Source organism: Phyllobates terribilis, unplaced genomic scaffold, assembly GCF_046119375.1.
Source record: "Phyllobates terribilis strain yellow unplaced genomic scaffold, ASM4611937v1 Scaffold_1__5_contigs__length_1240528914, whole genome shotgun sequence".
In the NCBI taxonomy this organism is placed as follows: Eukaryota; Metazoa; Chordata; class Amphibia; order Anura; family Dendrobatidae; genus Phyllobates; species Phyllobates terribilis.
In genome coordinates, this window is record NW_027362761.1 from 823,025,769 (window position 1) to 823,043,634 (window position 17,866).

Consider the following 17,866-nt stretch of genomic DNA (forward strand, 5'->3'; position numbering starts at 1 on the left):
TGCTGATACTCCTGCATGCGTGCATCCCTTTCTATGGCAGGAATAATTTCGGCAAATTTACTTTTGTACCGGGGATCTAACAGTGTGGCAACCCAGTAGTCAGGATTATTTCTAATTCTCACAATTCGAGGGTCATGTTGCAGGTAGTGCAGCAAGAAGGCACTCATGTGTGTTGTGCATCCAGGAACACCAAGTCCCTGTTGTGTTGGTGGCGAGGTAACAATCATGCTTCCTTCCTCTGTCCTCTCCCCCCAACCTCACACAACAGAAATGTGATCAAGGTCTCCCTCATCTGATGAGTCTTCCATCAGTTCGTCCTCCACTTCTTCCTGGGCTCCTGCACCTTCCTCACTAGTTTGGCTGCTACCATGCGCCCTGGTAAAACCATCTCCCCCACCCTCACATGCCTGCCGCCTTGGTGCTGCCGACCGTCTGGACCTTGCAGATGTTAGCCCTTCCGCATACAACTCCTCCTCCTCTACTTCCTCCACCTCCTCTTGTGCCACCACCTGACTCCGAATTCTGTTTAACATGTGCTCCAGCATGTAAATCAACAGAATAGTCATGCTGATAATGGCATCGTCAGCACTAAACATCTTCGTCGCCATTTCAAAACTGTGCAGAAGGGTGCATAGGTCCCTGATCTGAGACCACTCCTCCAGCGTGATTTGCCCCACCTCTGGATCTCGTTGGCCCAGGCTATACGTCAGAACGTATTGCACCAGGGCTTGTTGGTGCTGCCACAGTCGCTGCAACATGTGCAGAGTTGAATTCCACCGGGTAGGCACATCGCATTTTAGCCGGTGAAGTGGCAGGCCCAACGACTTCTGTAGAGATGTAAGTCGCTGAGCTGCGGGATGCGAACGGCGGAAGTGAGCACACAGCGACCGTGCCCTCTGCAGAAGGCCATCTAGTCTGGGATAGTGGGCTAAAAATTGCTGGACAACCAGGTTCAACACGTGAGCCATACAAGGCACGTGTGTGACATTGCCCCGGCGAAGGGCCGCACCCAGGTTTGCAGCATTGTCGCACACGGCCTTCCCTGGTTTCAGGTCCAGTGGAGACAACCATTCATGAAATTGGTTCTCCAGAGCTGACCACAACTCCTCAGCTGTGTGACTCACATTTCCTAGACATTTCAAAGTAAAAACCGACTGATGACGTTGAGCCCTACTGCCAGCATAGTAAGGAGGTGTGCAGGATCCCTTCTGCGCAGTTAGAAAGCTTGTGGCATGACCAGACAGACTTTGGGTGCAGGTGGAAGACCGAGAGGAGGTTGAGGAGGCAGAAGCAGTGGAGGAACTTTGACATAAAGAGGATTGACGCACAACTCGTGGGGACGGCAAGACTTGGACAGCAGCCCCTTGTCCTGCTGTCACCATAGTTACCCAGTGCCCAGTCAGCGACATGTAACGCCCCTGTCCATGCCTACTCGTCCAAGTGTCTGTGGTGAAATGCACCCTGTCACACACAGAGTTTCTCAAAGAAGCGGTGATGTTGTGTGCGACATGCTGGTGGAGCGCAGGCACACCTTTCTTTGAGAAGTAGTGCCGACTGGGCATCTGGTACTGGGGCACTGCGACGGACATAAGGTCTCGAAAATCCTCTGTGTCCACCAGGCGGAAAGGCAGCATTTCTGTAGCCAAGAGCTTGCAGATGGTGAAATTCAACCTCTTAGCTTTCTCATGGCTAGGAGGAAATGGTCTTTTACTTGTCCACATCTGAGGGACCGAGGGCTGGCTATTGTGCTTAGACGGGGTTGATAAGGGTGTCCCCGGCAAACTGCCGGTCTGTGAGGAAGATGCAGGCGGACATGTTAGGTTTCCTTGATCCAAAGGTGGTGCTATCAATGTCGGACAGCGCTCAACACCAGCTGGTGTTACCACCTCCAAAGAAAATGATGACCTGCCAATCACGCTGGCTGTTGCGGGTAAAGAGGTGGCAGGTCTGCGCCCCAAAACAGGTGTGACTGCTGTACCCCCAGTCACAGAGGATGAAGAGGCCGCGGATGCACAATATATGGCAGACGGTGGTTGGCCCGGCCGGCTAGGCCGCATTGTAGCACACTGAGCTTCCCACTGCAACTTATGCTTCATGTCCATGTGCCGGTTCATGCATGAAGTACTCAAACTATGTATTTTTTGGCCTCTACTTAGCTTTTGCTGACAAATGTTACAGATAACACGAGTTGGGTCATCTTTATCGATCTGAAAAAATTCCCAGGCTATGCAAGGCTTAGCACCCATGCGACCTGAAGAGCCACCACGACTTGTGGTGAGAGGCAGAGTTATGTTTGAGGATGCAGATGTTGACGTGCTTCCAGTACTACGTCTCTGTCCAGGAAGGCGCAACCTGACCTCGTGGTCACTAGCATCTTCCTCCACCTCCTCTGCTGACCTCATCTCTTGGCTGACTGTGGGTTGACAGTAAGTGGGATCTCCAACCTCATCATCATCACCCTGTGCATTATCACACCCATCGTCCTCAGAGCCAACCTGTTCCTGCCCTGACAAAAAACTAAAGTTGTCGCTCCAATCAGGTATTTGAGTCTCATCATCGTCTTCCTCATTGTCTCCACCAACAGGAGTTACAGTTTGGGAATGAGGGTCTACATTATGGTCAGAACCTTCTGCGTCTGGTCCTGGATCCGACTCATAAAGATTCTGGGCATCAGTGCAGATCATTTCCTCGTCTGGATTCACAGAAGCGCTGGAGTCGACCTCTGATTCCCAGGCTATAGTATGAGTAAACAGCTCTGCAGACTCAACCATCTGTTCTACCTCATACTCAGACGGGCAGCTGGAGATTTGGGAGCTGTGAAGAAGCAAGTGCGATTGGGGTGACACCTTTGAGGACTGGAGTATTTGTGATGTTGAAGTTGATGTGGAGGAGAGCCCACTTAAAGGAGCACTTGATATCCGTTGAAGCACCTGCTGTTTTTGTGCCTCATCTGGAATTTGTAGCGATTGGCGTGGCCGTAAGAAAGGGATCTTATCACATTGTCCTCTAAAAGAAGCAGACATTTTAGTTTGGCTGGAAGATGGTCTTTCTTCTGCAGATGTTACTGTTGCTTTAACACCTACCCCACGGACACAACCTTTTTTCCCCTTCCCAACACGCCTATTCCCCTTTCCACCAGCAGCAGGCCTTTTTCCACTCATTTTGGTGGTTAACTAATTCACAACTCTGGAGTTGTTTGCGCAAAAAAACAATGGATGGGAACCGAGCAGAGCTGAGTGGCCAAACTGTGGTATTAGGCCAAAACTATTGGCTGGGTGAGATGGAGAAAAAAATTATATTCGATTTGCAACCTGATGGAGGTCAGTATAGATGGACTAATAGAACAAGTCCCACACACAGCTAGAAGCCCAAATATTTTTTCAGAGGTAGATGCAGAAAAAAAATATATTCAGTTTGCAACCTGATGGAGGTCAGTATAGATGGACTAATAGAGAAAGTCCCACAGACTGCTAGAAGGCCAAATATTTTTTCAGAGCTAGATGCAGACAAAAAATTATTTTGAATTTGCAACCTGATGGAGGTCAGTATAGGTGGACTAATAGAACAAGTCCCACACACTGCTAGAAGCCCAAATATTTTTTCAGAGATAGATGCAGAAAAAAATTATATTCAGTTTGCAACCTGATGGAGGTCAGTATAGATGGACTAATAGAAAAAGTCCCACACACAGCTAGAAGCCCAAATATTTTTTCAGAGGTAGATGCAGATAAAAATTATTTTTAATTTGCAACCTGATGGAGGTCAGTATAGATGGACTAATAGAGAAAGTCCCACACACTACTAGAAGGCCAAATATTTTTTCAGAGCTAGATGCAGAAAAAAATTATATTCAGTTTGCAACCTGATGGAGGTCAGTATAGATGGACTAATAGAACAAGTCCCACACACAGCTAGAAGCCCAAATATTTTTTCAGAGGTAGATGCAGATAAAAATTATTTTTAATTTGCAACCTGATGGAGGTCAGTATAGATGGACTAATAGAGAAAGTCCCACACACTGCTAGAAGGCCAAATATTTTTTCAGAGCTAGATGCAGATAAAAATTATTTTTAATTTGCAACCTGATGGAGGTCAGTATAGATGGACTAATAGAGAAAGTCCCACACACTGCTAGAAGGCCACATATTTTTTCAGAGCTAGATGCAGAAAAAAATTATATTGAGTTTGCAACCTGATGGAGGTCAGTATAGATGGACTAATAGAACAAGTCACACACACTGCTAGAAGCCCAAATATTTTTTTCAGAGCTAGATGCAGAAAAAAATTATATTCAATTTGCAACCTGATGGAGGTCAGTATAGATGGACTAATAGAATGATGCTATGCCCAAAAGATTTTACTTCACTAGGTGCAGTAAAAAAATTGGTATTCTATACACAGGTGGTATATCTTGCAACACAGATAGGCTACTCCACTGACTAACACACTCTGCAATAGGCCAAAAAGGATTAGCTTTGCTAGATTCAGCCAAATGCTGTGAAAAAAACTTGCACAGCACTGGCACAGACCTGCCTGGCAAAAACTGATAGGAACTGATGTAACCTAGTCCTGAAAAGGACTGCAATTACAATTAGTCTTTACTCCCACAATCTATCTATTTAAGAGCACAGACCTGCCTGATAAAAGTCGTAGGAAATGCTGTAACCTAGTCCTTAAAAGGACTGCAATCACAACTATTCCCTACTCCCAAGCTATCTGTAGATTTGTGCGAAATTGGCTTGAAATTAACAAGGTATAGTGCACACAGCAACAGCGGTGCCGTCTAACACGCAGCTGCAGCAGTGAGAAAATGGTGGCGACGGGGAAAATGGCTTGGTCTTATCGGGCAAGGACATGTGACATACACTGCCAATGACACATGCCCTTGCTTGTGTGAAAAACAGCAGTTCGCTCCGTGTGTGCGCTGCTGATAGGCTGACAGACTGCACCTCCCCACTGCAAATGCGGGAAAGAGAAAAAAAAATGGAGATCTTCATTATTCCTGCAGAGATCCATCCCCTGCCCCTCCCCCCACCCCGCTGTACACTCAAACTGCGTATTAACATTAATTTTCATCATTACTGAGAAAAAATCCAGTTATGATTTTGGTGCACGAACAGTTATTGAACATAACCTCGAACAGCCGAATTTTTCTCAAATCGTTCGTGTTCGCCGAACGGCTCGAACACCGCCCAAAACAGCTCGAATTTGAGATTGGCGAACAGTTCGAGTAGAACAACGCTCATCTGTACTGTTAACCTGCGATTTCTGAGGCTGGTGACTTGGATAAACTTATCCTCAGAAGCAGAGGTGACTCTTGGTTTTCCTTTCCTGGGGCGGTCCTCATGTGAGCCAGTTTCTTTGTAGCGCTTGATGGTTTTTGCGACTGCACTTGGGGACACATTCAAAGTTTTCCCAATTTTTCAGACTGACTGACCTTCCTTTCTTTAAGTAATGATGGCCACTCGTTTTTATTTACTTAGCTGCTTTTTTCTTGCCATAATACAATTTCTAACAGTCTATTCAGTAGGACTATCAGCTGTTTATCCACCTGACTTCTGCACAACACAACTGATGGTCCCAACCCCAATTATAAGGCATGAAATCCCACTTATTAAACCTGACAGGGCACACCTGTGAAGTGAAAACCATTTCCGGTGACTACCTCTTGAAGCTCATCAAGAGAATGCCAAGAGTGTGCAAAGCAGTCATCAAAGGAAAAGGTGGCTACTTTGAAGAACCTAGAATATAAGACATATTTTCAGTTGTTTCACACTTTTTTGTTAAGTATATAATTCCACATGTGTTAATTCATAGTTTTGATGCCTTCAGTGTGAATGTAAAGTTTTCATAGTCAAGAAAATACAGAAAAATCTTTAAATGAGAAGGTGTGTCCAAACTTTTGGTCTGTACTGTATATACAAGAAGTTGGCTGTCATATTCACTAAAGTACTTTTTTTATGGTGTATATGTTTATTAGACATTGCGCTATTATTACTAAACTTCCTAACGAGACTTTGTATTTAAGTTTTACATAATAAAAGTTCAATCATAACCATTTAAATAGTTAAAATAATTAACATAATCATCAATAACGTAACGGGAAGCCCACCTTTTTCAGAAAGCATGATGTAGACTTGTCAGATGTGCAACAATCCTTTACCATGCTCAAATAGTTTTCTGTGGAATTGATGATAACAGGAAGTGGAGTTTGTGCGTAATTACTGGAATATTCATATAAAAATCTGGAAGGAAAGAAATATTTCACACCCATTGATGATTAATTTGATCTTTTTCATTTTGGACTTCAGCAAAGTTTAATGATTTGCCCCAGCACAATGCACAATTCCACATGCTTTACAGGCGGTAGTGCGCCCCTTTACCTCCTGGGCGCCTTGCGGCTGCACAGGTTGCACCGATTTTATTTACATCCCCGATTTGCCCTCTGCTTTAAAGAAATTCTGTGTTTTTAGACAATTTTTATTTTGTAGAAGGCTACTTGACAAGTAGATAACAAAGAATCCCTGCTGCTGGGATTCCAAGAAACCAGCTGTAGTCTGTATTGAAACCTGACAGGTTCATTATCACTGAAGTGTTACCAAGGAGAAAATTAGGCAATTTCAAGTCATATTAATAGGTTAGGCGAAAAATCGTGCTGCTATTGGAGACCTCAAATCTGGGAAGAGATGATGTCAAGGAAGAGAAGGAGCCAGCGTGTTGAATTTCAACAATGGATTCTTTTAGTGCTCCATGGAAAGTTGTCCGGCAGTGACTTTCTCATAGAGAAAACAGGAGCGCTCGGTCAAGCTGAATGTTCCTATAATGTATTCGGGAGAGTTCAATTTTGGCTGTGCAGTCATTCGGACAAAACATATCTACCGGGACTTCAGATTCTCAAGCCATATTTATACTGTGCTGCATAACTCTACAGTATGTAAAGATTTTATTCTCTTACTAATAATTCAGATGTAGATAGTTATAACAATTTAAAAATGTGAAGCTTTATAAAATCAAAACCGTTCATGCTCAATATATTTATGCAGAACTCTTGTAAAGATCTTAAAAGCTTGTCTGAGAGCTGATTAGATAAGTATCAGTCACTGTAATAAAATATACATCATTCAACGCATTCCCAGTTGGCTCAGTGAGAGCACTGACAGCAATCCTATTGTACTTATACACCCACTTTTTGAAGACATAAAAGTAATAATATATTTTGACTTGCCTTGTGGAAAACATTTGCGCATCAGTCTTAAAGGCATCACATACTTCTTCATTAGATTGCTCCACATAGGTTGGAAATTCCTTTGGAGGTTGTTTTAAGTCAGCCAAGCACAGTTTTCTTTCAAGACCCTTGTGAACACAACAACTTGTAACACCAGGGTGTTTAGGGAATGGAGACTTTGGATCACAGGATTTAGCTGACAAGCTAGATGCCTTAATATAAAAATAGTGTGGAATTAATAAGTGACATCTAGACATACAGATATCTATAAATTGACAAGCAAGAAAATGTAGCAAAATAGTATCTAAATAATAGCAAGGACAAAAATTAACAAAATAACTAAATTGATGGACCTATATATGCATTGTGCTAGGAAGAAAAAATATTAATTTTAAATACATTCATATTTAATGTATTAAAAATTATATTTGTTCTTCAAAGTACTTTCCCATGTCACTATCTATATAAAAAAATGAGAAATCTTATATTTTCACACTGGCCTCTAAGCTTAGTCGTAGCATTATACTTCCTGTTATGTGGAGTTATTTCGGCAGTCTCATTATCATCACACACAGAATAAAAATGAAAGGTAACATCTCTATGTATCGCAGATAACACCATTCACAATAGGCTTATGTAATGTTATTTGCTGGCACCCCTGCATGACTCCCCTTCCCCCTTCATGCAGGGACATCAGCATACTCACTACCCCGGCTGCATGGTGTGGTTCCCGGCGTGCTTCCTACTTCCCTCCTGATTTTGAGTCCCGGCGAGCATAGTGCAGGCACACATGCTCCCCTGCTCTTAAAGGGGCAGTGTGTGCACATAGTTAAATGCCCCCAGCCAATAGCTGGGAGGCATTTAGTATTAGAGTGCCCATGTAAGATGTCTTTCAGCCAATAACTGGCAGGCATTTTGTTTAAAAGGCACCCTCTCCAATAGGGAGGTGCCAAGCAACTGTGAATTATTAGGTATTGTGGAAGTCTATTAATGAGTTGTGAGGTCCCTGGTCCTGGTGTGGCCAATGTCCTGAACCTGCAGTCCATGGTCCTTGTGCGGCAAGTCCTGAACCCGAGGTCCCTGTATTTGTTGTGGCCAGTGCAGAACCCAAAGTCCCTGATCCTAGTACGGCCAGTGCCTGAACCTCCACATTGAACTAGCGGTGGATACCGCGTTGTAGCACGCTCTATACTTGCTCACTCAACTTCTGCTATCCAGCTACCGCACTATCTGGGGATTGTATTCCCACATACCTTTGGTCGCAGCCTCATGTACACCGATGAAGGTCTCTTTTGACCGAAACGTCTGTTGTTTTGTATCACGTTTTTCATTAAAAAATCTTAAATTTTTTTTTGAGTAATACGAGTGCCAAATTTATATATTACTATTGATCCGGGTTGGGCCCTTACTTGTGCACCACTCTACCAGGAGTGCGGCAGTTTTTTCTAACTTGCCTGAACCTCGTTCCCCGGTCCGTTTGCGGCCAGTCCCAGAATCTGTATCCGAGACCCGTGTGTATGAACTTGTGCTTATCTGAGTATTCTGTGTATTTGAATTGTCCTAATAGCCTACAAATTAGCCCTGTCTGAGACTCCGTATCAGTAACCGTTCTACCCGTGGATCTTAGACCTAGTAGGCTGAACAGAGCCTGAGTCCGTGTCCGTGTCAGCGTACCTGGCTCCTGGGGTCAGCAGCTGCAGTACCGGGGACTGCCTAGGAGGCTCAACTACTGTGACCTGAAGATAGCTTTACAATATGTGATATAGGTTATCTCCAAGTCAGAGGAGTACAGATTTCTACTGTCCATGCCCACAGGCACCTGACCTGTCCTAAAATTCTGCAAACATGCTGTCAATCAATCAGGAGCGAACCACACACTGCAAGCAGGGAGCCAAAAAGCAGGGGGACTAACTAAAGATGTAACAACCCCTTTAAGTCACTGTATAGCTGAAATAGATCATGAAAAACAATGATCAATGAAACCTAGCAGAAATACTTGTTCTTTGAGTTTAAAGGCAGCTTTTTTCCTACAGTAAATAGAGAATACAGATGACTCTTCGCGGTTATCAACAGGACATCACCTAAAACACATTCTCTTCATGTTCTGCTTTAATACATTTTTCACTTAAAAGCCTTTAGTAAGTTTTGTAAGTCTGAAAAAACATGATTATTGACGAACCAAAGAAAAAAATAGGTATAGAAAGAGAGACTTATTGTTAAGAATGGAAGCATGTTATAAGTTTACCCCATTGTCATAGCAGTTTGCAGCAGCTCCTTTGGCGCAGCATGTTGCTGCCAGTGAGACTATGGCTTTCACTAGGTGACCTATTTCTTCAAAAGTAGCATTGGAATACTTCCTGCTGTTCATGATGACCGCTCTAGAGAGAACAAACCATATCAATAGATGTATTCTTGGAAACAGAAGATTTAAATGAAAACTCAGGTAATAAAAAGTATGTCCATTTATACATATAGAGCTGTCAGATCATAGTCCCATTTATTAATGTGGTATACTACCTAGCTATTATGGACACATACTAAATATCCACATATGAACACATTGCATTTAATCAATGGTGTACAATACAGTAAAATGTATAATACCATTGCATAATATTAATTGTGCTGTATAGTTTGCAATTAGGATCACTATATTTTTGATTAAAATTAAAAAAGGCAATTTGCATAAAGTCACCAAAATGTTTCCTAAAATGTCCAATTCCTTTAAAGGATTATTCCCAAAATCAAAAAGCAGGTTTATCATCATGTACACATTAATTAATATGTGCCAATATAACCCACTTTTAAATATGCCCTGTTTTGCAAATATCACTCCACAAAGCACAAAGGATGCCACTCAAGGCTCTATTTACCCTACAGTTGCCATTTGAACCATCCTGTAGTTCCAGGGGCCTTGGTTGATCATGGGCAGTGCAGTCTCTCTACTCTGGCTTTCTGCGAGCATAATGTGCTGAGTCTAGAACAGAGTTTCTACTGCAAGGTATGATGTAAGGGGAAGGGGCAGAGCCTACTTTATTACAGGGCAGAGTGCTCACACCAGGAAGTAGCACCAATGCGGAGGTATTGGTAACTAAAAGGAGCGATGTACTGCAGATCAGTGATTTGTATAGAAGGACTGAAAGGAGTGATATAATACAGGAGGGGGCTCTCAGGAGAGATATACTGAAGGAGGGGGGTAAATGAGCGATGCACCACAGGATGGTGCTCTGTATAGAGGGGTCTGAGAGCATATACTACAGGATGGGGTGTACATAGGAGATGAGATTCATTGAGCTGTGTTTTGTTTCCTGCTGCTGAGAAACCAGTGTGGTGAAACTGGAAAATACTGCTCAATAGATGTATAAGACAATGGATTCTCTTCTATCATGTACAATATTACAAAAATCACTGACTGTAGTGGAATCCCTATTTTTAAAAATTACCTTTTATTCCAAATAGTTAAAATTACCACTATATCCACCGTACCTCATAAATCTGATGAGACAAAGATAGAACTTTTTGGTGATAATTCTAAGCAGTATGTGTGGAGAAAACCAGGCACTGCTCATCACCTGCCCAATACAATCCTAAAAGTGAAACATGGTGGTGGCAGCATCATGCTATGGGGGTGTTTTTCAGCTGCAGGGACAGGACGACTGGTTGCAATTGAAGGAAACATGAATGCAGCCAAGTACAGAGATATCCTGGATGAAAACCTCTTCCAGAGTGCTCTGGACCTCAGACTTGGCCGAAGGTTCTACTTCCAAGACAATGACCCTAAGCACAGCAAAAATAACAAAGTAGTGGCTTCAGAACAACTCTGTGACCAATCTTGACTGGCCCAGCCAGTGCCCTGATCTAAACCCAATTGAGCATCTCTGGAGAGACCTGAAAATGGCTGTCCATCAATGTTCACCATCCAACCTGACGGAATTGGAGAGGATCTGCAAGGAAGAATGGCAGAGGATTCCCAAATCCAGGTGTGAAAAACTTGTTGCATCATTCCCAAGAAGGATCATGGCTGTACTAGTTCAAAAGGGTGCTTATACTCAATACTGAGCAAAGGGTCTGAATACTTATGACCATGTGATATTTCAGTTTTTCTTTTTTAATAAATTTGCAAAAGTTTCTACATTTCTGTTTTTTTTCAGTCAAGATGGGGTGCAGAGTGTACTTTAATGAGAAAAAAAAAAACCTTTTTAGAATTTACCAAATGGCTGCAATGAAACAAAGAGTGAAAAATTTAAAGGGGTCTGAATACTTTCCATACCCATTGTATAACTTAGTATAAAACTGTATACCCTGCAGTAAGTAAATAGAAAGTAGTGTGACATGTTAAAAACATAGAAAGTAGTGTGACATGTTAAAACAGAGTACTTAGGTGACTTTTTTTTTATCAAAAAAGAGGAAAAAGCCATCCCACAGTGACAAAGAGTACCTAATTAGGTCGGTTGCTAACTCTAGAAATTCACCTCGCTATGTACCAGCAGGTCTCAAAATAGGCAGAGGAAGAACAGGTCCTGCACCTGATGGGTATTACACCTGCAAGTGGGAAGCTAAATAAACAGGGTGCCCAGCACAAATGGATGAGGGGTGAGGGCACACCCCAAACGTACAAATAACAATTGAGTGGGTACACCTTGTCACAGTGGTATTGCTTTTATGCTTTGTTTGGTCAAAAATTAAGGACCCTTAATTAATCAATAAAGGACCTTAGGTATTTACAGTACAGACCAAAATCTTGGACACACCTTCTCATTTAAAGATTTTTCTGTATTTTCATGACTATGAAAATTGTACATTCACACTGAAGGCATCAAAACTATGAATTAACACATGTGGAATTATATACTTAACAAAAAAGTGTGAAACAACTGAAAATATGTCTTATATTCTAGGTTCTTCAAAGTAGCCACCTTTTGCTTTGATGACTGCTTTGAACACTCTTGGCATTCTCTTGATGAGGTTCAAGAGGTAGTCACCCGAAATGGTTTTCACTTCACAGGTGTGCCCTGTCAGGTTTAATAAGTGGGATTTCTTGCCTTATAAATCGGGTTGGGACCATCAGTTGTGTTGTGCAGAAGTCTGGTGGATACACAGCTGATTGTCCTACTGAATAGACTGTTAGAATTTGTATTATGGCAAGAAAAAAGCATCTAACTAAAGAAAAACGAGTGGCCATCATTACTTTAAGAAATGAAGGTCAGTCAGTGCGAAAAATTGGGAAAACTTTGAAAGTGTCCCCAAGTGCAGTTGCAAAAACCATCAAGCGCTACGAAGAAACTGGCTCACATGAGGACCGCCCCAGGAAAGGAAGACCAAGAGTCACCTCGGCTTCTGAGGATAAATTTATCCGAGTCACCAGCCTCAGAAATCGCAGGTTAACAGCAGCTCAGATTAGAGACCAGGTCAATGCCACACAGAGTTCTAGCAGCACACACATCTCTTCAACAACTGTTAAGAGGAGACTTTGTGCAGCAGGCCTTCATGGTAAAATAGCTGCTAGGAAACCACTGCTAAGGACAGGCAACAAGCAGAAGAGACTTGTTTGAGCTAAACACACAAGGAATGGACATTAGACCAGTGGAAATCTGTGCTTTGGTCTGATGAGTCCAAATTTGAGATCTTTGGTTCCACCTTTTCTGCATCGCACAAAGACACGGTGGTTGAACAGATGGACTCTACATGCCTGGTTCCCACCGTGAAGCATGGAGGAGGAGGTGTGATGGTGTGGGGGTGCTTTGCTGTTGACACTGTTGGGAATTTAGTTTGCGTTTAGGACAATGACCGCAAACACATCGCCAGGCTGTGTAAGGTATATTTGACCAAGAAGGAGAGTGATGGGGTGCTATGCCAGATGGCCTGGCCTCCACAGTCACCAGACCTGAACCCAATCGAGATGGTTTGGGTTGAGCTGGACCGCAGAGTGAAGGCAAAAGGGCCAACAAGTGCTAAGCATCTCTGAGAACTCCTTCAAGATTGTTGGAAGACCATTTCCGGTGACTACCTCTTGAAGCTCATCAAGAAAATGCCAAGAGTGTGCAAAGCAGTCATCAAAGCAAAAGGTGGCTACTTTGAAGAACCTAGAATATAAGACATATTTTCAGTTGTTTCACACTTTTTTGTTAAGTATATAATTCCACATGTGTTAATTTATAGTTTTGATGCCTTCAGTATGAATGTACAATTTTCATAGTCATGAAAATACAGAAAAATCTTTAAATGAGAAGGTGTGTCCAAACATTTGGTCTGTACTGTATATCTATTATATGTCTCCCCTCCTCTATTTTTCATGTTTTTAATGTATTTTCCCTGGTTTTAATAATTTGATTAAATTTGATGTTTTAGATCCACATTCCCCCCTTCCCCTATTTTTCTGCAGTTGCTGAAACCACCATTCTCCTTTTCACATACCATTTAAAGTGAACTTGTCAGCAGGAGTTTGCTAAGTAAAGTACAGACATGGCCATATTGGCACTCTTACACTGATTAAAATTATACCTGCGGTGAAGAAATCTGTTTTGTAGATTTTGTGTAATGAAAGCTTGAAGTTTTCTTACAATCATAGCTTCGAGCATTGGGGCGGGACTGTGAGGCGGGACTGTGGGTAGGGTCTATGACTGTACCACAGTTCCTCCAATGCCTCTGATGTCTTTATCGTCTTCCTGGTTTAAATTTCATGTCAATGCGGTCCTATCTGCTTGCACACATTGATCTCCTGACAGTCTTCAGGAAAATAGCGATGGTGGCGGCTCATGCGCAGATTTAGATATTGGCTCAGTGATGAGCCAAGATCTCAATCTCCGCATGCATCACCACCGGTGCCTTTTTCCTGAAGGCTACCAGGAGATCAATGTGCTCAAGTGCCACCCGCAGCTAGAACGGGACCGGTACAAAATTTAAACCAGGAAGACTATACAGACACCAGAGACAGCGGAGGTGCCGTGGTAGAGCCAAAGACCCTACCCACAATCCTTCTTCACAGTCCCATCCCGATGCTTGAAGCTATGATTATAACAAAACTTTAAACACTGATTACACAAAATCAACAAAATGGATTTCTTCAACCCCGGTATCATTTTAATCAGTGTAACAGCACCAATATGGAAATGTCTGTACTTTACTAAGCAAAATCCTGCTGGCAGGTTTTCTTTAAATGCCGCTTTCTAAATAGGTAATCATTTTGTTCCTGTCTGAATATGAATATTCCTTTGCAAATAATAATAAAAAAAAATACTTTAAATGTTTATGTAAATGTAGCTGCAAGTTTATTTTTATGCCAAAACCTCACCCGCACATAGCAAACAGTTATAGCACAGTGGAAAGTAACGTTAGATGCACTATGGGGCTATTGTAATGCAAGTGGACAATTTAGGTTAGCAGATGCTCATTTAATTTGTATAAAAGCATCCCTGATTTCCTACTAGTGTAGGTGGAGCAGTGTGACATTTAAAGTGTAGTGTGCCATCTGCAAAGATGGCGATTGTTTCATCTATACTTAAATCTATCCTACTTATTGCCATTACAACAGCCTTTATCTGTATGCAGCTTAAAGGGAACCTGACATTCATTTCATGCTGCCCAAAACTGTGGACAAGAGGATTCAGTGCTTGGCTGCATTATTGCAGCCAGTATTTTTTTTAGATGACATGATATAGCATTTTAGACAAAATCCAGTTTAAAAATTCAGCTGTTGACCATAGCCAGACTAGTCCGGCTCCACCCACAGCCGGCTCTTCCCAGTGCTGTAGCAAATGATTGACAGATCTCTTCCTTGTGTGTACATAGGGAGAGAAGTGTCAATCACCTATAGCAGCCATTTAAAGAGGTGGCTGGGGGCTGCGCCGGACTGATCTAATCTCTGTGGTTCCTGTTTAGATTTTTAAATGATTGCAGCCAGGCTGTAATTCAAGCTGCCCGCAGCTTATGCAACATGCATTAGATGACAGGTTCTATTTAATTATAGGTTTATTAGGAACCACATATAGCCTTGTACAGACCAAGCATCGTTGGGGGTGGCAGGCATCTAACATTTGAGTACAGTGTGTTCATCATCAGCCGAGATAATATAAATTAATTTTCATACAGTGCATATACAAAGAGGCTGTGAAGGGTATCAGTAGGGAAGTGCTTCAATTATAAGAAGATAGTTGTAATCATGGTCTTCACTTTTGTAGCAAAGATTGCTTTTGAAGATTTAATTTTTAATTTGCGCACAGGAATCATATTACTTTTTATAATAATTTTTGTGTTTTAGGCTTTGTGGTACAAAATAAATGAATGACATATAATTAGCTGTCCATGAGACCCTATGGCAGCCCATGGCTAGTAACCATCAGAACATTTGAAGTTTAGAAATGTAATTAAATATCACTGGCTGTTTAATGCATTTCCCAATAATGTGGTAATTGCTTATTCTCACTGGAGACAAACATACACTGATTAATTCTTGACACATGTTATCTAATGGAGCAGCATACAAGCCGGCCACATGGAAAGGGACATATTTAATTAAAAAGACAATATATTCTGATCAATGTATTCCTTCTAAAGTAAAGTTTTTGCAAGACAAAATAAATTGCTCATGGCATTTCAATTAGGAAAGTACATTTCTCGAATATTCTTCTACAGAGCATGGCAACATAAGCACATTATAATTGGTACATTGTGTTAAAAACTTACGCAGCAGCAAATTTTTCTGTTCCAAGCATGGTAAACTCCTGGCATACTCTATCTCTTTGGTATAGCTTTCCTAGAAATCCAAGAGAAAGCAGTAGTGAGTTATAGGTTGAAACAATCACGACACAGTAACAGTATATGTGTTTTTTACTAATTACACAAAACAAGTTACTTAATACATATATATATACACATATATATATATATATATACAGTGTGTATATGTATATATATATATATATATATATATATATATATATATATATATATATAGAGTCAGTCAATAAGTAATGCCTCCTATTTTTTTTCTTCTTATTTGGCACAATTGCTCAAACCTTCTTCTCCAATCCACAGCAATTGCAACTTCCTGCACCAACAGGTGGCAGGACTGTATCTGTTTGCAAAATGGCTGACATCGATGTTCGTATTAGACAACGTTCTGTGATTGAATTCTTGCATGCAGAAGGTGAAACGCCCATTCGAATTCATGAGAGACTGAAAAATGTGTGCGGTGATGCAACAGTGGATGTCAGTACTGTTAGACGATGGGTTCATCGCTGTAACACAGCTGAAGGGCCATCACCGTTGGCTGACAAAATGCAGAGTGGTAGGCCAGTAACCGTAGTGACTCCAAGCAACATTCAGCGAGTCGATGACATCATTCGTGGTGACCGCCGGGTGACTGCAGATGAATTGTGTGGCATTATCTGCCTCAGTAAAGGCAGTGTGATGAAAATTATTGGACAACTGGGATACAGAAAAGTTTGTGCACGGTGGGTCCCAAGAATGCTTTTTACCATGCTGGAATACATGCCCTTGTTAAATGGTGGACCAAGACTGTGGAAATGGATGGAGATTATATTGAAAAGTGACAAATTAATCGTTAATGTTGTGGTTTTCAACCTATGTAATTGCATTTGAATTTCTTGCCAATTAAAAGGAGAAAAAAAATAGGAGGCATACACTTATTGACTGACCCTCGTATATATATATATATATATATATATATATATATATATATATATATGTATATATATATATATATATATATATATATATATATATATATATATATACAGTACAGACCAAAAGTTTGGACACACCTTCTCATTTAAAGATTTTTCTGTATTTTCATGACTATAGAAATTGTACATTCCCACTGAAGGCATCAAAACTATGAATTAACTCATGTGGAATTATATACTTAACAAAAAAGTGTGAAACAACTGAAAATATGTCTTATATTCTAGGTTCTTTAAAATAGCCACCTTTTGCTTTGATGACTGCTTTGCACACTCTTGGCATTCTCTTGATGAGCTTCAAGAGGTAGTCACCGGAAATGGTCCTCCAACAATCTTGAAGGAGTTCCCAGAGATGCTTAGCACTTGTTGGCCCTTTTGCCTTCACTCTGCGGTCCAGCTCACCCCAAACCATCTTGATTGATTCAGGTCTGGTGACTGTGGAGGCCAAGTCATCTGGCGTAGCACCCCATCACTCTCCTTCTTGGTCAAATAGCCCTTACACAGCCTGGAGGTGTGTTTGGGGTCATTATCCTGTTGAAAAATAAATGATGGTCCAACTAAACGCAAGCCGGATGGAATAGCATGCCACTGCAAGATGCTGTGGTAGCCATGCTGGTTCAGTATGCCTTCAATTTTGAATAAATCCACAACAGTGTCACCAGCAAAGCACCCCCACACCATCACACCTCCTCGTCCATGCTTCGCGGTGGGAACCAGGCATGTAGAGTCCATCCGTTCACCTTTTCTGCGTCGCACAAAGACACGGTGGTTGGAACCAAAGATCTCAAATTTGGACTCATCAGACCAAACCACAGATTTACACTGGTCTAATGTCCATTCCTTGTGTTCTTTAGCCCAAACAAGTCTCTTCTGCTTGTTGCCTGTCCTTAGCAGTGGTTTCCTAGCAGCTATTTTACCATGAAGGCCTGCTGCACAAAGT

The 17,866-nt window shown here is 41.7% G+C and overlaps 1 protein-coding gene across 3 annotated transcripts in view; it reads right to left on the reverse strand.

Moving 5' to 3' along the window:
• GC (GC vitamin D binding protein) overlaps nucleotides 1–17,866 on the reverse strand; it is a 338,037-nt gene that overhangs the window by 164,543 nt on the left and 155,628 nt on the right. For all 3 annotated transcript variants that reach the window (XM_073637868.1, XM_073637861.1, XM_073637874.1), the window contains exons 2-5: nucleotides 15,908–15,977; nucleotides 9,471–9,603; nucleotides 7,226–7,437; nucleotides 6,113–6,245 (exon numbers count right to left, since the gene is read on the reverse strand). In XM_073637868.1, coding sequence (XP_073493969.1) covers nucleotides 6,113–6,245; nucleotides 7,226–7,437; nucleotides 9,471–9,603; nucleotides 15,908–15,977 — 548 coding nt within the window. The remainder of the gene's footprint in view (nucleotides 1–6,112; nucleotides 6,246–7,225; nucleotides 7,438–9,470; nucleotides 9,604–15,907; nucleotides 15,978–17,866) is intronic.